The 21,725-nt window shown below is 50.6% G+C and overlaps 9 protein-coding genes across 9 annotated transcripts; 7 read left to right on the forward strand and 2 right to left on the reverse strand.

Annotated features, from left to right (window-relative positions):
• Nucleotides 1-275: 275 nt before the first annotated feature.
• Nucleotides 276-1,192, forward strand: N7518_002302 (putative translocon-associated protein, alpha subunit; the record flags this gene model as incomplete). Its single annotated transcript, XM_057183230.1, has 3 exons — nucleotides 276-347; nucleotides 427-848; nucleotides 907-1,192. The coding sequence occupies 3 exons, from the start codon at nucleotides 276-278 to the stop codon at nucleotides 1,190-1,192; spliced, it is 780 nt and encodes a 259-aa protein (XP_057044680.1).
• A 265-nt stretch (nucleotides 1,193-1,457) lies between these two features.
• On the reverse strand, nucleotides 1,458-2,342 carry N7518_002303 (DNA 5'-adenosine monophosphate hydrolase; the record flags this gene model as incomplete). Its single annotated transcript, XM_057183231.1, has 2 exons — nucleotides 1,458-2,209; nucleotides 2,267-2,342. The coding sequence occupies 2 exons, from the start codon at nucleotides 2,340-2,342 to the stop codon at nucleotides 1,458-1,460; spliced, it is 828 nt and encodes a 275-aa protein (XP_057044681.1).
• A 252-nt stretch (nucleotides 2,343-2,594) lies between these two features.
• N7518_002304 (RNA helicase) lies at nucleotides 2,595-6,756 on the forward strand (the record flags this gene model as incomplete). Its single annotated transcript, XM_057183232.1, has 2 exons — nucleotides 2,595-6,429; nucleotides 6,494-6,756. The coding sequence occupies 2 exons, from the start codon at nucleotides 2,595-2,597 to the stop codon at nucleotides 6,754-6,756; spliced, it is 4,098 nt and encodes a 1,365-aa protein (XP_057044682.1).
• Nucleotides 6,757-8,090: 1,334 nt separating this feature from the next.
• Nucleotides 8,091-10,048, reverse strand: N7518_002305 (cyclin family protein; the record flags this gene model as incomplete). The annotated part of the gene is made up of 4 exons (XM_057183233.1): nucleotides 8,091-8,333; nucleotides 8,389-8,928; nucleotides 8,984-9,856; nucleotides 10,037-10,048. 4 exons carry the CDS (start codon nucleotides 10,046-10,048, stop codon nucleotides 8,091-8,093), a joined length of 1,668 nt encoding a protein of 555 aa, XP_057044683.1.
• A 2,312-nt stretch (nucleotides 10,049-12,360) lies between these two features.
• N7518_002306 (uncharacterized protein) lies at nucleotides 12,361-12,686 on the forward strand (the record flags this gene model as incomplete). Its single annotated transcript, XM_057183234.1, has 2 exons — nucleotides 12,361-12,488; nucleotides 12,587-12,686. The coding sequence occupies 2 exons, from the start codon at nucleotides 12,361-12,363 to the stop codon at nucleotides 12,684-12,686; spliced, it is 228 nt and encodes a 75-aa protein (XP_057044684.1).
• Nucleotides 12,687-13,203: 517 nt separating this feature from the next.
• On the forward strand, nucleotides 13,204-15,202 carry N7518_002307 (putative C6 finger domain protein; the record flags this gene model as incomplete). Its single annotated transcript, XM_057183235.1, has 2 exons — nucleotides 13,204-13,941; nucleotides 14,009-15,202. 2 exons carry the CDS (start codon nucleotides 13,204-13,206, stop codon nucleotides 15,200-15,202), a joined length of 1,932 nt encoding a protein of 643 aa, XP_057044685.1.
• An 868-nt stretch (nucleotides 15,203-16,070) lies between these two features.
• On the forward strand, nucleotides 16,071-17,798 carry N7518_002308 (putative DNA-directed RNA polymerase III RPC4; the record flags this gene model as incomplete). The annotated part of the gene is made up of 1 exon (XM_057183236.1): nucleotides 16,071-17,798. The coding sequence occupies one exon, from the start codon at nucleotides 16,071-16,073 to the stop codon at nucleotides 17,796-17,798; it is 1,728 nt and encodes a 575-aa protein (XP_057044686.1).
• Nucleotides 17,799-18,355: 557 nt separating this feature from the next.
• N7518_002309 (uncharacterized protein) lies at nucleotides 18,356-19,675 on the forward strand (the record flags this gene model as incomplete). Its single annotated transcript, XM_057183237.1, has 1 exon — nucleotides 18,356-19,675. One exon carries the CDS (start codon nucleotides 18,356-18,358, stop codon nucleotides 19,673-19,675), a length of 1,320 nt encoding a protein of 439 aa, XP_057044687.1.
• A 1,160-nt stretch (nucleotides 19,676-20,835) lies between these two features.
• On the forward strand, nucleotides 20,836-21,147 carry N7518_002310 (uncharacterized protein; the record flags this gene model as incomplete). The annotated part of the gene is made up of 1 exon (XM_057183238.1): nucleotides 20,836-21,147. The coding sequence occupies one exon, from the start codon at nucleotides 20,836-20,838 to the stop codon at nucleotides 21,145-21,147; it is 312 nt and encodes a 103-aa protein (XP_057044688.1).
• Nucleotides 21,148-21,725: the final 578 nt, after the last annotated feature.

Here is a 21,725-nt window from a genome sequence, read left to right on the forward strand (position 1 = left end):
TACAAAGCGCGTAAAGTGTTGGAATCAGCGGTAATCACCAATGATCAGTGGCCACCTCACTTTATTAAATTAATTGATATAGAGAGAGAAATTTATAGTCCGTCGTCTTTGCTTCAAATAAAAAATCAATCTAAGACCGCGGGTGCCATCTGGCTGAGTCAGCCCCCGGTTTTGCATACGTGGAGCCAAATATTCCCCTTCACCTGATCTTGACTTTGACCTTTCCCCTGTTTATCTTTTCTCTTTCTCTTTCTTTTCTCTCTTCCGGTTTCAAGATGACTCGCTTTGGTTTCCTCTCTTTGGCTCTACTCTCTCTCCAGGCCTTCATTGGCACCGGCTTTGCTGCTGTATGTGTTTCGTCTTGATTTGCTTCGGGAACCATGTCGCATGACTCAATTGACTAATTGTTTGGGGTTGAACTTGTAGGATGCTGAGAATGCTGAAGCAGAGGCTCCCACTCTGGCTGTCTCAGCCCACGCCTCTTTCCCTGCTTCCGAGATCTTCGGTATCAAGCTTGTCAACGGTCACCCTACCCAGGCGCTGATCGCCATCTCCAACGATGAGCCGAATCCTATCACGGTGAACTTTGTCGGGGGTAGCCTTCGAAACGCTGAAGACCAGGCGCAAGTTGTCCGCAACTTGACTGCTACTCGTTATGCCATTGAGATTCCCGCTGGCGAGAAGGAGACAATCAGCTACAGCTTCGCCACTGAGATGCACCCCCAGGATCTCCAGATGACACTTTCTGCCATAATTTCAGACAGCGAGGGCCGCTTGGTTCCTATCGTTGCCCACAATGGCACCGTTAGCATCGTGGAGGCGGATACCAGCATCTTCGACCCCCAGATGTAGGACACCCCCCTTTACCCTTGGTGTGAGGGTAACGAGGCTAACAATTACAATCAGCATTTTCCTTTATTTCTTCCTGCTGGCCTGTGTCTCAGGCACTGGTTACTTCTTCTATACCGTTTGGGTCGCTCCCTACTTCCCCCAGAAGCGCAAGTCCGCAAAGACCAGCGAGAAGCGCACACAGGGTGGCTCAAAGCGCGTTGAGACCCCAGTTACGGAGGAGACTTCCACCGGCGCTGCAGTTTCTTCTACCAGCGCCTACAATGCTGATTGGATTCCCTCTCACCACATCAACCGCCCCGAGGCCCGCAAAGTCAAGGGTCGCTCGAAGGCCCGTGCGTGAATACACTCACGACAGTCATATCACGAATGGAGGAAGGAAACAATCCTGTTCAATGTGTACCATTGTCGGGGTTTTTGTCTAGTGTGAGGGCGGCATTAGCCACGGTGCTGGAAATGCACCCTGCTGCTTGTCACAAGGGACATGTATATCTACCAAATAGAAGATTTTGGCCCAGTTTAGCTTCCACGGACGCCAAACAGGATCACTTTTGGAGAGTTCAATCCATTGTATACCACGCTGTGCCTGTTTTGGCAGTACTGGTATATCACAGTTTCTTCCATTGTTTAAATTCCTCCTCCAGATGTTGCTTCAATTCCGCAAACCGATTCCCAAACCCCCTACCACAGCGCCAGCAAGCAAAGTCTCGTTTTAGGTACCCCTCTTCCGTCGGATTCCGTCGCACATCATCTTCCGCCAGCGGGAAGTCCTCGATTGGCACGAAGAATGGTGTCGAAAAGCTATTGTAGTGTTTCCGGTGCTTCAAGCGCTCGCTATACCTATCCACCGATAATACATGGACATGCAAGTGGTTCATAGATGGAACTGCATGCACCCCAACCATAATCTCCTGTTCCCAGTCCCGACCCCGCGGTAGCTCGTCGGGCGGCGGATCGGCGCTCAGTGCCGTCTGTCTCGCCTGCTCCTGCGCAGAGTCCTTCCCATATTTGCGTCGCAGCTCGCTCGCTGCCAGCTTGCGAAGTGTTCGAGTTTCGGCCCTCACTTTTGCTAGGAAGTCGGCATCCTCAAATGCATCAAATGGGTGCATGCGTGTTTTGGTCTGGTCGCGGGGGAGAAGGAGGAGGTGCAACGATGACTTTGGGAACATGTCGTGGATCGCCACAAAATCGTCATTGTGGTAGACCACGACATCGGGAGCATATTTCTCAGGCTTTGCGATGTAGGTGCCTAGTCCATCGCGAACACCAAATGCAGTCCTGCCCTTGGCCGCATTGCGATCAGACGGGGTTTTAGTCGCGTGTTTGGGTTGCTTGCTTTTAGGAGCCAGGAGTTCGGTAACTGTCAAACCGATATGTCAGTCAAGTATTTTTCAGTGATACGTCTCTCGGTCTTTACAGGCATTCCTCTTTTCCGACGTCCCAGTTTGCTTCTTTGGGTCAGCTTTGGTCGGATTGGAGTGGTCCCCGGACATGGTTGGTGTGGAAGTTTGACTCGTGGTCACACAATAGATGTTAGCTACAGCATTGCCTTTGAGCAACAAATCCAAATCTCACATCGGTAGACCGAGTAGTAAGAGTACAAGACATGTGTTGGGAGTTAAGTCTCCCATGGTCGCTGCGCTCTTCCGTATGCTCCCCGCAATCCCAAAGCGGTTTAGTGCGGGTCGCTCTTTTGCTTGAAGCTCCAAAAGTTATCTTTCGTGCAAACACTCACCACACACAAAATGCCACCTAAGAAGAAAGGCGATGGTAAGGGTGGCCCCAAGCCGGGTACAAAACAAGCCAAAGCTGTGGCAGAGAAAGCCGCCGGCGAAGTGAAGAAGCAAGTGCCGGAGGAGCCCAAGAAACCATCCGTGAAGGATGTCATTGGCGGCGCATCATGGACAGGGAAGCTACCGGTCAATATGTTGGCGGAGCACTGTCAGAAGCAAAAGTGGGAAAAACCTGAGTACAACATGGTAATCAAGTCTTCCCATGGCACTCGTCGCCTGTCTACAAACACATATATCAAACCAGATGCTGATAGGTTGCGACAATTGCAGATCAAAACTGCCGACGGCTTTGTATCATCCGTCACAATGAAGAAAATAGATCCCAAGACCAAGGAATTAATCGTGATCCCACCGATAAAGCTCCCTCCCTCCCATAAGCAACTTGCTGGGCAGCCGACAGCCCTCGAAGCGCGCCATTTCGCTGCAGCGTTTGCTCTGTTCCGAGTGTGCAATATGCGCAATATTCATATGATGATGCCTCCAACATATAAGAAATTGTGGAAGGAGGACTTTGGAGAAATTAAAGCAGCAGAAACTCGGGAAGGTAAGGGCTGGATGTACGAGGCAGATCCATTCTTAGCCAAGCAAGAGAGAGAGAGCGCGGCCGCCGATTTGGCAAAGAAGCGAGCGGATCGTGAAAGAGCTCAGGCAAAGGAGAAGGCCTCAAATGCGGAATTAGGGCTAGGAAATGGGGATGCCAGGAGTAAACGTATCTGGTCACAGGCGCCCAAGGTGGATATGGGCACACGGATTCGACGAGATATCGAAGGCCTTTTGCGGCAACATACAGTTTGGAACCCATATGGCGTGAAGATCCCGGAAACCGAAAAGAAAACCATTGCGGACGAATTCACCGGTCTAGGGTTTCGTCGCAGCCATGTGGAAGAAGCTACAGCGGAATGCAAAGACCGCGAAGAGGTCTTGGAGTGGCTTCTCATCTATGTTCCTGATGATGACCTCCCACGATGGTCTCTGCCGGAAGGATATTCGGCTGGAGTCAGTCTTGGTTCTGGTGATCTCGCCCGTGAGGGCAAAGTCAAACGGCTGGCATCTGTTGGCTATCCAGCCGACATGTGCTCTCAAATCTTGGACAGGAAGCACGGCGACGAATTGGCCGCTGCTGAGCTTCTGCAAGGCACTTTGACCCATGGAACTCAATTCTCGGCCCCGTCAGTGGCCGACGAAGACGAGGAAGCTTGGGCAGAAGAAGCGACTACGTTAGAGGCTATCTTCGGGGAACGTTATCACCGCATATCAGCCAAGATCTGCGAGATCAACAGCGAGGCATCGGATATTCCACAGAACACGGTTTTCCGCTTCCAAAAGCCCTCCGCCCACTATCCAACCACACCTCCTGTTATATCAATCCAGGCCAAGGGCGTCCCAGCCTATATACGTCTTAGTGCGATCCGTCGGGCAGTGCAGTATGCCGAGGAAAACTTTACGGGCGAATCTATGATTTTCAACATTATGGATTGGCTGGAGGTCAATCTGCCGAGCATCATGGAGAACCCGGGTAAATTGCGAGAGATTTCCGCTGTGACGGCTTCGTCGGTAGCTGAGACCCACCAAATTCCTGTGCGTTCGAGTCGGAAGAATCGCAGAGGTATTGACTGGAAGGTTGACTCGGAACGAAGCTTGGCGATCCGTGATGCTTGGGAGGCCAAACATGATACCGCGCCGCAGATCGAGATGAATCGGAAAAGAAAAGCACTTCCTGCATGGAATATCCAACATGAAATAATACACTCTATCAACTCAAACCAGGTGACTATCATCTCGGGTGAGACTGGTAGTGGTAAAAGTACACAATCCGTACAGTTTGTGCTGGACGACATGATCCAGCGAGGACTGGGAGCCGCTGCCAACATCATCTGCACGCAGCCACGACGAATCTCAGCCCTGGGTCTTGCCGACAGAGTTAGCGATGAGCGGTGCGCAGTAGTCGGTGATGAAGTTGGATATGTGATCCGAGGCGAGTCGAAAGCCAAACCTGGCTCAACAAAGATCACGTTTGTGACTACTGGTGTCTTGCTTCGCCGGATGCAATCGGGTGGCGATGCGGATGGCAACGTCGCAAGCTCCCTCGCGGACGTATCGCACGTGGTGGTCGATGAGGTCCACGAGCGAAGTCTAGATACAGACTTCTTATTGGCGCTGCTGAGGGATGTTCTGAATTACCGCAAGGACCTGAAAGTCATTCTCATGAGTGCCACCCTCGATGCTGGCATCTTCATGAGATACTTTGGCAGTCAGAGATCCGTTGGACTGGTGAACATTCCTGGCCGAACATTCCCTGTCGAAGACTACTACTTGGATGACGTTATCCGGTACACATCATTTGCGCCAGAACTTGCCGAGGGCTACGAGGACGAGGAAGAACTCCCTCGGGGAGAAGAAACACTTGGCAAAGCCCTGCGGAGCTTGGGCATGGGAATCAATTATGATCTGATCGCAGCGACTGTCGAATACATCGATTCTCAGCTAGGAAACCAGCCAGGAGGCATCTTAATCTTCCTCCCTGGTACATTGGAGATTGATAGGTGTCTGAAGGCAGTCAGTAGGATCCCCGATATGCATCCTCTGCCATTACATGCCTCCTTGCTTCCAGCCGAACAACGACGAGTATTCCAGAGCGCGCCAAGAGGAAAGCGAAAGGTTATTGCCGCTACAAACGTCGCGGAGACCTCAATCACAATCGAGGATGTTGTCGCCGTCATTGACACCGGTCGAGTCAAGGAAACGAGCTACGACCCAAAGGATAACATGGTCCGTCTCCAAGAAGTATGGGCATCACAAGCTGCTTGCAAACAGCGTCGTGGGCGAGCAGGTCGTGTCCGTGCAGGTATCTGCTATAAGCTCTACACCCGCAAAGCCGAAGCAAATATGGCCCAACGACCAGACCCAGAGATCCGCCGTGTTCCCTTGGAGCAGCTGTGTCTATCCGTGAAATCCATGAAAGGCATTGACGACGTCGCCACCTTCCTAGCCAACACCATTACTCCACCGGAGAGCATAGCCGTTGAAGGCGCGCTGAGCTTCTTGCATCGCGTAGGCGCTCTAGACCACGACAGACTCACAGCACTGGGCCGCTACCTCTCCATGATCCCCGCGGATCTTCGCTGCGCCAAGCTCATGATCTACGGCTCCATCTTCGGCTGCATGGAACCCTGCCTCACAATCGCAGCCATGCTAACAGTCAAAAGTCCCTTCGTCTCACCACGCGAGAAGCGCGACGAAGCTAACGCCGCCAAAGCAACCTTCTCCCGCCCGGGTGACGGTGACCTCCTCACCGACCTCTCAGCATACCAGGCCTGGTCCGAGCGAACTCGCGCTCAGGGCGGCTACTGGGGCACCCAGTCGTGGTGTGCCGCCAACTTCCTCTCCCACCAGACGCTGCGCGATATCTCCTCCAACCGCGCGCAGTTCATTACCTCCCTCAAAGATGCAGGCGTCCTGCCAATCCAGTATTCTGATGCGTCGGCTTCGGCCTGGAATCGCAACGCAACCAATCGTAACTTGATCCGCGCCCTTGTTGCTGGAGCCTTCCAGCCTCAGGTCGCGCAGATTTCCTTCCCGGATAAGAAGTTCGCCAGCTCGGTTACTGGTACCGTCGAGGTGGATCCGGATGCTCGCACTATTAAGTATTTCAATCAGGAGAACGGCCGTGTCTTCATTCACCCCAGCTCCATCCTCTTCTCTGCGGCTGGCTATCCTAGTGCGGCGGCATATCTCAGTTACTTTACCAAGATGGCTACCAGCAAGGTCTTCATCCGCGATCTCACCCGTGAGTTACTTCTCTTCTATTCCTCAAGGTATTACCTTCTAACCTTCTTTTTTCTTACTTGCAGCTTTCAACTCGTACTCCCTCCTTCTATTCTGCGGCTCTATAGAACTCGACACTGTGGGTCGTGGACTAGTTGTAGACGGCTGGCTCCGTCTACGCGGCTGGGCCCGGATCGGCGTACTTGTTTCGCGGCTTCGCACCATGCTAGATGAGGCCCTTACGGAGCGGTTTGATAATCCTTCGGTTGTATCCGATGGCAGCAGTCTTGCTGATAGAGTGATTGAGGCTGTCAAGAAGTTGATTGAGTTTAATGGACTTGATCAATAATTCGCATTGGCGGGTTCCGGGGTTGAAAATACATACAGCGGATATATCATCTTAGCTGGGAAAAGAATCGAAATGATTTACGAGACATCCATGGTTAAAAAATAATTCAGCTATACGGTTTAGGCTTTATACCGTCTTATGCCGCCTTATACTTGTCGCAAGGTGATAAGTCCAGCATGTATATGTATACTCTGTACTCTACAGTCGACCGCTCGACATACTAGAGGACAATCTTCCTTCAAACAGCATGCAGATCATGGGGACCTAGCTAAACATAGCTTCAAAATACTTCTCCGGACTTAAGGTGAGACAGACAGACTTCTGTCTCCTACAAAGATAACCGAAGACCGCCGCTTCCCTTATTATGGTTCACAAATTCTACCTCGGAAGATCGAAAGCTACTCCAACAACTTCTTCCGAACATCCGGATTAGGCTGACCACCCGCACCTTTTAGAGAAGTTGATGCCTTCTTCTATTGGGCACTGATGGATCCATCCAATCTCGCTAGAGTCCTTATCGGTGGAGAGCCCTTACACTCAGTTGAAGGCGTTGCTTGCAAAGTTCTTTCTCGGGAAATCCGGGATCGGCTTGCTGCCTATGTGTCGAAAAGAAATGAGTCTCAGAGTATCTATATTTATTTTCTTGATACCGAAGAAGAAAAGGTTGAAGGTGTTGCCTTCGAATAGAGTTACGGAATGGGAGCTTCAGCCTAGCTGGTTACAGGAGCAGCATTTGGAAACCCAAAGTCTTGCACGTTCACATTATCTGACAGCTAAGTTCTTTTCCGGCTAAGAGAACAGACCTGAAGACTGGATGTCGTACTTGGAAGTGTGTAGTTACCTTGATGTAGTTATGGAAATGTGACGTCATATTCGACTATTACTAGTACAGTACAACATACAGTGGCGCAGAGCCAGTCAGGTGACTTGTGTAGATAGAGAGTGTATCAACGGTCCCCATTCCCCAGGGAAAAAAAAAACGAAAAAAGGCGGTTAGAACGCCCGGAGAGAAAGAGATCATCGTCAACGCCTTCCGATCATTTACTCTCATGTTCGGAAAATGATGGCGTCAAGTCATGTCGTCGTCAGCCCAGTAGAGCTAGGAAGAAACAAAACCACGAAGAAAACAAATGACAGAATGAAGGAGATGGAAAAGACTGGAATAACACGCAAACGCCATGCATAAAAAACCGATTCGCCTGTTCACCCATGTTGACCGAAAGAAAAATGAGAAATAAGTTTAGAGATCGTGAATGGTGGGGAGTACCAGCAATAATGAAAGCCAGCTTAGCATTGTATCTGCACACCACCGGGGTATTAGTTTGAGGCAAGGACTAGTAGTTTGCATAGCCGTCCAAGCGATCTGGATCATTGAGATCAGAGGGCTCGGGCAAAACAAAGTCGGAGGCAAGCCCAGTTTCGACAAAGATCGAGGCATGCTTGAAACGACGATCCGAATACTTTTCAAATATGGCGGCGTGGTGGCGGCGAGGGTTCTCACAGCATTCCATCATTGTGACGAGTACTGGAATCAGCTGGGAATAAAGATAACCACTGTAAAATGCGTGTGCCGGTGTCTGATTTTGAATGTTAGCAATATGATAATTGAATGAGTTGGAGAAGAAAACGTACCCAGTTGCCCTTGTTAAGCAGCATGCGAGACAGGCAATGGGCTCCAGCAGCAATAAAGCTAGGGGGAGTGCAGACAAAGCGCTCATCCATAATAGCCAGCTCAAGGAAGTATTTGGCAACAGTACGAGTTTCAAGGTCGTATTCATCAGCCTTGCTAATGCGGCGAAGGAAACTCATAGGGCCAGGCCATCCAAGATCAAAGTCGAGGATGGTGAGCATGAACCGTTCTGCCTTCAGAATCTCGTCGACGGAATATCCACCGTCAACCATGTAAACGATCTCTTGCACAGACGGGGCTGTAATCTCCTCGAATTTTGCAGCAATGAAGATTGCTGTCGCCCCAACAAGCTGCAATTTGCCCATAGAAACTACCTTGTACGACAGGAAACGGTCGATGTAGTTGACCGTGAGGAACAGAGTTTCAGGGAGCAAGTTAAAGCGCCCATGAACTTGAACAAGCCAGTCCATCAAAACCGCGCGCATGGACCACTGGAGTTCGCTTTGACGGGCCATGTAATCGGGAACCGGAAGCATCTCGATCTACAGACATGGTTAGTTCAAGCTGGTTATCAGGCATTGGAAGAGTAAAACGTACCTCTTTCTTTCTTAGATGAAGGAAAATTTCGTCGCCATACTCCGCGACCATGGTCGTATCTAAAAGCTCCTCCTCAATATCTTCTGGTGTCTGTTCGCTTTCGACGATGTCTTTCGCCCGGAACATCTCACGAGTGGTCACATTGCTCATGCACGGATAAATGACGGTGGTTCCGTCGGTGTTATCCCCACGGAAGGAGTAGAAGGGTGCAACATGGTACTCGGTATCATCCCCATCCCATTCCTCGGGCTCAGATACCGCCGGCACGGGTTCCTTGACGTATGTGTATGTGTACTCTTTCAGATCTTCGGTCTCGGAAACGGTGGCATCAGACTCCACGAGGCTGGCGGTATCAACGTTCAGCACGTTTGAAGGCTGCACTACAATACTATTCAAATGACGCCCTTTCTCCACTCCCTTGTGGCTGGTCTTGGCATCTGTGTCTGTGTTGGTTTCCTTGGATGCAGTTTTCTCGGGAACGGTATGCAATTGGTCTTTGAATACGGCGTTGTTTCGCTTCGATTTATACGCCGGTTGGGCCTTACCGGCGGGGTTCATAGGCTTTGTTGTGGCAACGCTTTCAATAACACCCTTAGTTCCTGCCAAGGTCATGCGACGTTGGGCTGGCTGGGACAGTCCAGGAGCCTTAACCTCAATTAGAGCAGGCTTTCCACCAACGGCAGAGTCATCCCGACTAGCTCGGTTCATATCCTTGGTGTTGCTAACATCGACAAATGCGCGTCGGCCAGCATTGTTCTGGGCCATCATACTCAGAGCGGGGCTCGATTTGTTGCGCTGGTGGATGACCTTATGATTTTGATGCAGAGACGAAGGGGGCACGTTCTCATCCCCAACGACTCGGAAGCGCTGTGGCTGTAACATCAGTTAGCATCAATATCTCCAAGTTCTCCAAGTGTGGTTAAGGATGAAGCAACTCTAGACCAAAAGTGGGCGAATACACGACAATGCGACAACGCAGCGCCGCTTTACGCGATTGACGCGTAGGTACAGAAGAATCGGGCAAACCAGACCATAAACATAGAGCTGACTTACCTTTGCATCCATGATCGCGAACAATGAAGTTGCAAGACGTGAGTGTCGAGTCTACCTTGAAGTTGGTAGAGAGATGTTGTTTACTTTTTGCTCAGTTGGGGGAGCGGAGTTGCCCGGCGTGATTGGCCAGCCCAGGCAAAATAAACAGTCGTTAGGACCCGCTCACTCGTTCCTTCCCGATCTAGCCCAGTTTGTCACTTGAACGTTACCTAGGCAGAATAGGTAACTTTATAGAACTGGCTGAACAAATGAATGAGCGAGAATGGAAGTGACAACCGTGAAGAAGGGAGGGTTGTCCCTTGTTCCTAAAGATGTGCCTTGTTGACAATGCACGCTATTCCTAAATTGGAGGTTACGGTGGCGCACGCCATCCTACTGTGCAAACTGCCCTGCGACTGTTATGCACGCCTGTGTCATCATATGCTAGGCTCAAAGGTTATGGAAATTTTGATTAAATAATACAGAGAACATCGAAGGAAAGATCTGAGTTTATTTTACCTTTATTTGAGCCCAATTTGCCGGTTTCTCAGTCGAATGTCTAGACTAGATAGGTCTATCAACCTATAGTTATTGAAGGCAAATTTGCAAGATAAATACGATGGTACCTCTAACTAGCTTCTAGGGTGTCAATTTTATACATTGTTCATTATTCTAGTGAGAATATGTACATTGTACTCATGACCTTGTCAAATTGATATCAACCTTTCAAGGTTCCATGGTTACAACTTCCCGAGGTCGAGGACTCGGGACGTTGATAGAATGTTAAATGTTTGTTCTGTTTGTGTATAGTTTGCATTGTTTGGTACATCTTTGACGTCATTAACCTTATCGGCGCGTCTCCTGCGACGTCTGTCGAACATCGTTTTTGATTAAAGAACTACCAAAACAAGATTAGAGATTACCAAAAGTTATCTCCAAGTACATTTAATAGTAATGCATAGTTATCGGCGATAATATCCCAAAATAATTCATGTTTGCGAGTACAATCGCCATTTTATATCATAATCTAGATCTGACGCGCTATCTACACGAGACCACGTGAGAGCTACACCGCCGTCACAAGAGGTGGGACACCCGGAATCAAGCGGTTCCTGTTTGGCAGCTTTGTGCTCAACCGAAACCCACTCCTATCATTGCGACGGTCGTCGGCTTTTCCAGTCTCGCCAAGTGATGCGGGGCTTCAGATCAGAGGCAATGGGCAGTTTCGGAGTAAATTATAGACAGTAGCCACGTTCTCGGATCCGATGATCTTCATCGTCAACATATCCAAAGGACCTTTTGCGCCCAGTCTCTCAGCATCACCGCCTGACTCCACCAAGCAGAAATGTTCCCCCCTTTTCATCGCCTATTTTCTTGAGAAATCACTAAAACTGTGCAATCACGGATTTGCGATGTCCCGATCTCACTTTTGTAGCCAGGTTTCAAGGAGAAAGGAATGATCTGTAACGCCGATGCGGGATTCCCTTTTTAACCTTCTTACATAGGTCCGAGGAGGGGTAAATCCATGTTGCAGATCATGCGAGACAACTCCAGAGAGTCATGCGATATTATGAAAGGGAATATTCTGGGGATTGAAACGGTTTGGTTATTTCGGTGATATCCTTTCGGTTGAGTATAAATATCTAGGTCCGGTCCTCGAGGCGGATCAACAAAACGTCCATAAACCACCCTACCCTAGCGATTTTGCTATTGAACCACATTATAAGTGTCGCGATATCTTGTATTTTCCAATTCGCATAGTAAATGAGCAATGCGACAAGGGTGATGGTGGGAAAATGACTGGACAATGTCAATTCTGTCCAAGCGCACACCTCCACAACAGACCAAAAAAAGGTATGGGTTGCTACGTGGTCACGCTAGGAACTAGCTGCAAGCCCATAAATCTATTGGGCGCTATTCCTTTATCTTATTTTACACCCTTAGCCCTCGATACCCTAGATAGTTACTTGTAGCGATAGTTAGAGGTACCCAAGCTACTTGCTTTGTGTGAAGCGCTGCATCCTCCCCTCCCCAACAGTCTTAGGTAGCCCACACTCGCTTACACTTCATCCCTCAAGACTCAAAGATCGGATTATATTCTCAATTTCGTACATAATATACAAGAAGGAGGGTTAGACAAAGTGTTCCGTCACTCGGCGCAATGGCATCCGGCTTGCGACAGCTTTTGCGCCTTTGCGAAAAGATACAGCATTGGGATGGCTTCACACATAGTTATTTTTTTCGATGCATAGGATAGTTGCAAATCAAATGAAGATTTTATATATATTCATTAATGCCATGGGATGTGATGGCTGCATCGATGGGCGCCGGAAGCGCAAATCGCCATGTCACCGACTCAGGCAGGCCGTTTTCTCGCTTTAGGTGAAACCATCGTACGCACCCACCTCAACCTTCTTCCTTCCATCCAACAACCCCTCGAACAAATCGCCATCAGCGCTGTCAACAGTATTGGGTATGTGTCTCTACTCTCGTTCGATCTCACTTTTCACTCCCCTGACCCCGTTTTAATCCTGGAGATGCCACCACTGACATAGCCTCAGCTCTTCGTAGAATTGACAATCCCCTCTCGACCTCGACCGAACCCATCCTTCGACCCTTCGCCCTGTCTTGGACAATCCAGGTATCTGCGATACTGGAAGTCTCTGTTTGAGTTGAATTAGGTGTGTTCAAATATCTCTCCATTCTTCTCCGGGTCATCTCGCTTGCTTCCCCCAAGCCCGCCTCCAAGGTCGGCCGGACTCGGTTAGCGACACATCCATCCATCATCTTCCAAGACAAAAGCCATCCTTATTGTATATTCGAGCATTTGGAACCCCATTGTGTTAATCTCTATGGTCTGTTTTCCTTCAGGTTGCCCACATTTACCCTTCTGAGTCGCTTCCGGCTCTTGCGACTGCAGATTCCCCTCCCACCTCCATCGAAGGTTTTGCTTCGACGGTTTCTATATTTCTATATTTCTATACATCAAGACCGGGGGTGGTCCATCCACCAGCCTGATCGTTCGGATTCAACAATTGTGGTAGGTTTGATGGATTCTTCCCTCTACACCTGCCCTTCCTCTGTGTCTTGCCATGGATCACATTCCCGCCCTCTACGGCACACAAGCAGTGGGTTGATGCAGAATTTGGTATAGCAGTGGAGTATTACTCAATTTGGAACACTTTGATATGCAACCGGTTCAGCATGAAGGGCTTTCTGGCCTGGTCGAGCAGCCGGGTCTGGCAGACTCTGCCAATGTAGCTCGAGACCTGTCGCTGAAAGGCCCAGCACCCAAGAACATCGCCTTTGAGTTACTTCTTGATGAGAACTCCAAAGTCCGAGCTCGTATTCCGATGCGCGTTCAAATCTATCCCCATGATACCACGGACTCGATCGTCACAACGGTCAAAAATTTCTATGGAATATATGACGGTACTGCCAGTGGGGTCAGCTTCGAGGATGAACATGGGACCACCCTCATCGCAAGGTACGAGAATCTCAAGAACAATCGGACTGTATACGTGCGAGTCATTCCCATTCAACCATATGGGGATCACTTCTATAACGGGTTCAATGTCGAGCCTCGCAAGCGACCCAGTCTGGCGGAGCCTTTCCAGATGTTAGATGGAACGGCGCCGGCGTTAGATCAGCCAGGACGGCCATCCTCTCGGCTTGCGAGAAAGCGCAGCACCTCTCCGTCGAACCGGAGTCTCCGCAGCGCTTCTCAGCACAAGCCTCCCTCCCGCGCGGGCAACAAAAGCCGGGCCTCGAGCACCCATGGAGCTTTCCATGACGATGATGACTACAGCGATACCGAGAGCGCTTATGCTCGCAGGGCTCGCAATGAGCTCTTTGCTAGCTCGGATATCAGCATGGAGAATATACTACAAGATGGTCGTCGCAAACGACCCAAGTTCGATAGCTCTGTGAGTGACTCATACGAGAGGGTTTTTCTCTATCAAAGACTGTCGTTAATCAATATGTTCCCCTTAGGAGCTCCCCCTGTTTGTTCCTCCCCAAGTGCCCCTTACTACCTCCACTTCTTCCATCTCTCCCCAGCGTCGATCGATTGGCCAGGATGGCGCTGGGTCGCCTTTCGCACGCCCACCGCAACCCCCGTATAGTTATCAACATGCGCTTCCATCGCCGCAGAGCTATGGCCACAGCGAATATGGTGTCCATTCGGGGCGCAATACGATTTATGCGACTCCCGTGGTTCCAGACCATGGAAATCGCATGCGCGACACGGGAGCCTATAACAGCTCGGCTAGCCGAGTGAGTGGTCCAGGTATATTGCCCACACCTGACCCCACTATTGCAAGCTGCATCTCCGATGAGGATGTGGCGATGCAATTGATACGTTTGGGCGATGCATCCAATTTCTCTCACGGACGCACCTCTGCCTCGACATTGGACGATGCTTTCAGTGGTGCCGCTGACGCTGCCTCATCCACTGGTGCTACAAGCGACGGGGAAGACTTTAGCGAGGACGAGGACGACTTGCCAGCTCGTCGCCAGAGGTTGGACTCAAGCCCAATGCTGCCGCCGGGAACCATCAAGCGCCACCTCAAGGGCCTGGATGACATCCTGCCCAGCGCCGATAGCAGCGACCACAGCTCGGATGGTGCAGATGATGGTATCAAAAGTGAAGCGGAGGAGGATATCCTTTACAAGGAGTTTGCACCTAAGGCAAAGAAGCCGAAAAGCCGCCCCACATCTTTCAAGGTTCGCAGCCAGAAGCCTGCGCCTGCGAAATTGAACAAAAGCAAGAATGCTATGCCCGCTCCTCGCAAATCATCCGAGAAGTCGGCTGCGCCTGTTCCACCTCTCAGCCCGGCGTCTTCCCGAAAGGTCTCGGGGGGCTCAGTCAACTTCCAGCACCAGCTCGGTGCGGATGAGGAAGATCTTTCTACCAAGCCTCGCTGTCAGCGATGCCGCAAGAGCAAGAAAGGCTGTGATCGTCAGCGCCCCTGTGGACGTTGCAAGGATGCAGGCATTGGAATTGACGGCTGTCTCAGTGAGGATGAGGGCAATGGTCGCAAAGGGCGTTACGGTCGTCATATGGGTGTCCCCGTGAAGAAGAACGGGGAAGAAATGGATGAAGACGAGGAGGAGTTTTCATTAACGCCTGCGACCCCTCCCGTCTCTTCGTCTATAGCAGACAAGAATAAGAAGCGGAAGCGCTAGTGGAGCTGCAGGTTGCAATTGCCCCCGCTATCTCTAAGCGCCGAACTGTTTCGCACCTCCAATCTTCTTCGTGACCATGGGGTCTCTCATTCATCTTACCATCCTCACTATGGGCCAATCTCATCCACCCTCACTCTCTCATTTCGCCTTCTTCTGGCCAGCGCCAGAGACAGTCCTTATACTAGCATCATCATTTGCGCTTCTCACTACACATTCCCTTCTCTGGTTACAAGCCATGCTTCCTCCATTGTACACTGCCAAGCGGTTGATCTATTGTTGTTGTGTCTCTTCGGCGTCTTAGTGTTTCTGTGGCTATATGCTTCTTGTCACATCCACTCGCTCATTCGGAATCAATGCTACTGGGTTATTTATCATTGTCTATGTCGGTTTCATGTGTGTGGTGTACGGATCAGTAGCGGAAGCATTATATACTTCCGAGGGACGGCGAGGTCAAAGCGTGACAAGTTGTAGAACATATGGCCGATCTCGACCTATTTCGTCTTCCGGATAGTTAGGGAGTCAATGAAAGGGTTTCAAATTTTTATTTTGCACTTCAGTCTTCCGACGTTCCATTTAGTCGTCTCATCATGGCTTAAGTTACATAGAGTCACATGACAAGGGCGGTGTGATTGGCCCCGCAACTTTTTTAAAGAGCTTAACTTTCTCGAACCTCAAAACGCTTGCATTCTTTTGCCAAACGGCGTGTTGCTTATTTCTAGTTGCATTTTCGCTTTTAACGGGAACATAATTTAGGTATACCAACGCTGAGACTGCATGTAACGCGGTGCGCAAACCAGCCCCTCTACACGAACTTTTCTCCAACCGCCCAGCAAGCCGCATTCAGCGCCTTGTCTGAAAAGCGACCACAATGCCTCCCAAAGCTGCCTCTCGTGGAAGCGCCCGTGGAGGGGCCGCCAACCGCGGTGCTCGAACCGACACAACTACTCCTACTCCCGCTGGCGGGGACACTGCGCAAAATGCTCCCACGGCAACTGGCGCGCCCGGTCCTGCGAGTCGAGCCTCAGTACAACGGCTTCAATCACTGAACAAACGCACGCCCTCCGGCAGTATCGCGCCCAGCAGTCGGCCTCCATCCGCGCTTGGTGGTGAGCCGGCCAAACCAGTCATGAAACACAAACCGAAGGCCGTTGGACGTCGCAGCAAGCAGGAGCGAGATGAGATAGAGAGACTTGAACAAGAACGATACAACGAGCGTCTGAAGGAGGCTGCCGCTATCCAACGTGGCCGTGGCGGTACTGCTCGTCGTGCTGGGTTCCGTGGCCGTGGTGGACCTATGGCTATGGGCATGAGTGGATTTGGTGGCCGAGGCGGGAAACGAGGCCGTGGTGGTTACGGCGGCGGAAGTGGAGGTGGTTATGGAGGAAGCGCAGGTGGTGCAGGCTCGGGATACAATCGGTCTGGTCTTACTGGGGTCAACCGTGGGCGCGCATATGACTCTTCAGACGACGAAGAGAATGCACTCCGTGTCAGCATCGATCATATCAACCTCGATAGCGACGAGGAGGATTGGGATACGCCGAAGGATTTCAAGGGCAAACAACCTAGCAGGTCGAGCGGGGAACGCGGACTTCGCCCTGTTCGTGTTGAGCGACATGAACACGAGGAAAGAGTCATCAGCGTCAACATGGAATCTAGCACCAGCAGAACCGCCGACCTCCGCAAAAAAGCAGAGAAGGAGAAAGCAGCGAAGGATGTCGGCCGTACACCTACCAAGGTTAAACCCGAACCCCGAGACGACGATACAACTATGCCGGATGCTATTCCACATGCAGATGACGATGACCTCCTACCAGAGCATAATGTTCGTGTGCGCTCGGCTCAGAGCATGAGCCCAACAAAGAGGAGCACAACAGAATTACGATCGACTCAACCCACGCCTGAGCCCGAAATCCCAGATCCACGCAGCCTACTTCACACTAAGGAGGAAATCGACGAATATGACCGACACATGGAAGATTTGGCTATAATTAAGGATCTTCTTGTTCCCAAGGTGTCGAAGAATGCCACCACAGAAGCAGAAACTACCGAAGGAGCTGCCGAAGGTAAACCCGCGGCAGTGGAAGGACAGGAAGGTGACCAACCGCGCGAAGAAAAGGAAGAAGAACAGGAAGACGACAACCCTCTACATGGCCAGATGTTCCTCATGCAATTCCCACCGATGACCCCCTACCTCAGAGTCGCCGGTTCTTCCCAAGACAATCAACACCAAGCTGCAGCAACCGCACCTCCGCCGAACGAGATCAAGCGTGAAGCAGGCGACGACGTGGAAATCGTGGGCAGCACCCAAGCAACCGAATTAAAAGAGAACAGTGTCATCACAGCCGGCCATCCATGGTCTTTGCCCACAGGCCGTGTCGGCAAATTGAATGTACACCAGTCCGGCCGTGTGACCCTAGATTGGGGTGGAATCAGTATGGAGTTGGATCGTGGAGCACCGGTTGGTTTCGTCCAGGAAGCCGTCATCTTGTCGAAGGTGTCACCGGAGTCGGAAGAAGACATACCAAAACATGTTTGGTCTATGGGCCAATTATCTGGCAAGTTCACAGTCACGCCGAACTGGGATGAGATGCTTTGATACCTCTACAAGGCGTCTTATGATGAATGGAAAAGAAATTTGCAAACTTACTGCAGCAATTATCTTGGTTGTTAACTTGACAATCACTAAAAATAGTTAGACTGGGGTAAAGTTTCCCTTTTCCTCCTCAAGGATTCATCCCATCTGTAATCACGTGACCATTTTTATATGTATGTGCAGGATTGCGATAGAGATAGTTAGTTGTCTCTGCCCGTTCTTTCTCTCCCAGTCTCTCTTCGTAGCTAAGAGAAAAATACAACTGTATTGCACGCTATATTCCTACTTTTGTGTGACTTTACAATGGCTGCGGACCAGCTTAGTAATTTCACCAAAAGTGCCAAGGCCTAGTTAACTATCGCGCAAGCTGCTCCGTACACGAACTTTATTTGCGCGTGTCGAATTCAGAGCATTTGACCATTACATCCTCCATGCCCAATAGCAACTACGGTCGAGCACAAGCGACAATTCGGCCAATCCAACTACTCACATTCCCTCTACAATGCCTGCATAGACCAAATCAAGTGTCTCCGGTGCTACACGAGTGACGAACCTTCGCCATGTCGTTGCGTCCTCTCGGATATCAATGCAACCTACCCTATGCGCAATTCTTCCGCAATGGACTGCAAACAAAACAAAATATCACACAACACCTGAGATCCTTTTCACAATTGCGCGACACGCATTGCGCACATCGCTGGTCCGCGACATTTCCACACCATGCCAACAAAGCTTCTTTTTCGCTACGGAGCTTGCTCGGTGATCTTTTGAGACCTGCACACACTATCCGGGGCCAGGGCAAGGGATTGTGGGCTCAACAATCTCGCTATGAGAGCTCTGCGGCCAAAGAACCAGAACTCTGCGCACACTGCGGTGGAAAAACCATCCCCAAGGCTAGAAAACATGTCGAGCCTGGCAACCCTTCCAGCGGCTGGTATTGCAAACCCTGTGTTCGGAACATCCGTGCCCATGGCCATCTGCCAAATGAGGAGCAGCTTGTAGGGATCCATCGGCGGAGGTTGATCAGGGCGAGTGGAGAGGCAAGCAAAACAAGCCCATGCGGGCACTGCGGCCAGATGACGGCTCCGAGAAGCAGCCGTAAATTCATTGATGCGAACAACCCTTCTGCTGGGTTTCACTGTCGGACATGCGTTCGGCATGTCAATCATCACGGTACCCTCCCAACCGAGTTAGATCTCGCAGCGTTCCAGTACCGCAAACAGATGCGGAGTAGGCGTCCTCCTACTGTCGCCTCGAAAAATAATAAGTCAGTTACTTCGACTGGAGAATCAGCGGGGGCCCGCAAACATTCCAAGTCTCCCAAACAGATGAAACAGAGCCGCGGCGAATACCCCTGCATGCACTGCGGTGACAAGACCATCTCTAGCAGCAAACGTAGGCTCGTTGAGCCTCAGAATCCCGCGGCAGGTTACTACTGCCAGCCATGTACGCGGTCTCTACTTGAAACGGACGCCTTGCCAAGCACCGTCAAAATTGCAGCGCTCAGGAAGCTCAGAGCGACCCGTATGCAAAGCAATCCACGAGTTTTGAAAAGCCCTTGTGTCCACTGCGGTGAGATCACCGCCCCCAGCAGCAAGCGCCGGCTAGTTGAAGCGAAGAACGCTCAATCCGGGTATTACTGCCGCGCCTGTGCGGACTGTTTAATGGAAACCAATTCCCTGCCTAGCGACATACGCCTTGCAGTTCGCAGAGCGCGAGAGCAGGTCAGGCTGAAAAACTTGCAAGCCAGTCTATCTAAAGAATCGCAGTCCCCGGTGTCTCCGCAGGACGGAGAAGCTACACCAACGGATATGCTCACGGACAATACCGCAAAGACTTGCGCGCACTGCAAAACCGAAGAGAACACGTCGGTCCACTGAACCCGGATCTGTTTTTGTGTGTGGAGCTTATCTCAACGGCTTGTTTTTGAGGCTGGGGGTACTTTTGCGCAGAGACAGCATGAGAAAAAGTCCGGGCTCGGATTAGAGCGGATATCAAGGCTGATCAACGGTTGGATTGCTGCCAGTGCACCGCGTGCTCAAATCGATGGCCATCCTTTGATCTGGTCGATGCCAAGCGCAAGGGTCTTAATATCTTGATTTTGGTATCACCCATAAATGCGCGTCGTCATCTTGCCTGCGGGGTGTGCTCGTCTATTCGCCCGGACTTTGCGCCTGCGTTGACGATCCTAAGTGGCGCTGTCCGTTAAGCCTCGGGATGCCTTGAGCTATAATTAGAACTTGACGGAACAAGATGGGATTTTTATTGTATGTACAGGGTGAACATGTATGCTATAGATGCATATATCAATATGAATCTGGAATTATTGAATCACCCTAACAGCAGCGCATCCAGAGGATATCCCGACTAAAATAAAGAATAATAAAGAATAAATAAACACTTTGGATAGCTTCAGACCTGGGAAACTGGGTAACCAATCAGAGCCCGCAGAATTCAGGGACACACCCCCACTCCTGGACGGCCCAGGGACACAGGGCCAAAGAAAGCCAAAGAGCGGCTCGGCCAATCAGAGCCTCGGCCTGACTGGCTTCATTTTGTTTTTCCCTTAATTTCCCTCCCCCCCCCTGGGCTGTTTCGGCTTTTTGGGTTCTTGTCCTTCTTCGTTCTCTCTTTCAATCCTCCTCTACGGCTAAGAGTGAGTTGGGTTCTGACAATTGAAAGAGTAAAGACGAAATACCCCGGATACTCCCCTCTTCCGTGTTTGGCCCCCTATTCCCCCGGTTGCCTGACTGCGACAATTCAACACACCCACTCGGACAGTGTCGGACCTGAGTGGCATGCTTTGAGATCCTCGCAACTTATACCTTGTATTCATGAAGAGATTCATCTGAGTCAATATCGTCACTTCCAACCTCTTCTCCACCTACATCTGCAGCACTGTTGCCTTGCCAACTCCAGACCCCCCGATCCCCACGACCCGCACCAGTCAGCTTGGCGTTGCTTGTCCTCCATAGGCAACAACGCAAAGCATTTGCGTGCCAGTCTATTTTCATATACTATACATCTATAATCTGCCACAATGAAACCATCCACCTTCCTGGTCTTCCTTGCCCCGGCCGCGGTGCTCGCCGGCTCACAACAACCCGCCGCAGGTGCCAGCCTCTCCTCCGACATTGCACACAATTCGCCCGCTGTCTCATTACCAGAACTCGCCCCGCGGGAACAGTTCGCACCATTCGCGGACCATGATCTGCCATCTGATGAGATGCGCTTGCTCGCTGCTCGCTATGTCCTTCGCGCGCGCAGTGAGGGTTCCCTCGGCCAGACCCCATGGATTGGCATGGCGATCGGATTGACCTTTACTGCTCTGGCGGCTGTCATGCTCGGGTGATTGTCGGCATGGACTGCTTTGAAACGAACCCTAGCTTGAGATTCTTCCGACTTTCGATCCATATACTTTTTTCTCCGCTTCGACTACTTCTTTTTCTCTTGACACGACACGTGAAACGCCGGGCACCGCTCGAACTCTGTTTATCTTTTACTCTGCTCGACATATTTCTGCGACCCTTCTTCTTTATCTTCATTTTCTTATGGTCTTTTGCAGCGAATTTTTACCATTTTGTCTATTTTTGCATCCATGGCCTTGTGTTCTGGCGTGGGATTGGATCTTTGAGCCCCCTTTTTTACCTATCGCATTCCCCGACTTGCTGAGTTACTCGGTACTGTTGGGAGTATAGAGTTACATGTTGTACGCATGTTGTACATGATACCTTTTTGATTCTAATGCAGATTCTCCCGTGTGTATGACCTAATTAGTATATATAGATATGGCCAATACGAACTGACTATACGTTTTTGCTTTTCTTCCTTTTCTTTCAGACAACATTTTTCTTAGTTTACGCCTTTCTCATGGCTAGACTCGGACTGGGGTGGCTTTCTTTGTTACTAGATGAGCCACCCATTACCGGG

This window comes from Penicillium psychrosexuale (assembly GCF_028828465.1).
Source record: "Penicillium psychrosexuale strain IBT 29551 chromosome Unknown utg000002l, whole genome shotgun sequence".
In the NCBI taxonomy this organism is placed as follows: domain Eukaryota; kingdom Fungi; phylum Ascomycota; class Eurotiomycetes; order Eurotiales; family Aspergillaceae; genus Penicillium; species Penicillium psychrosexuale.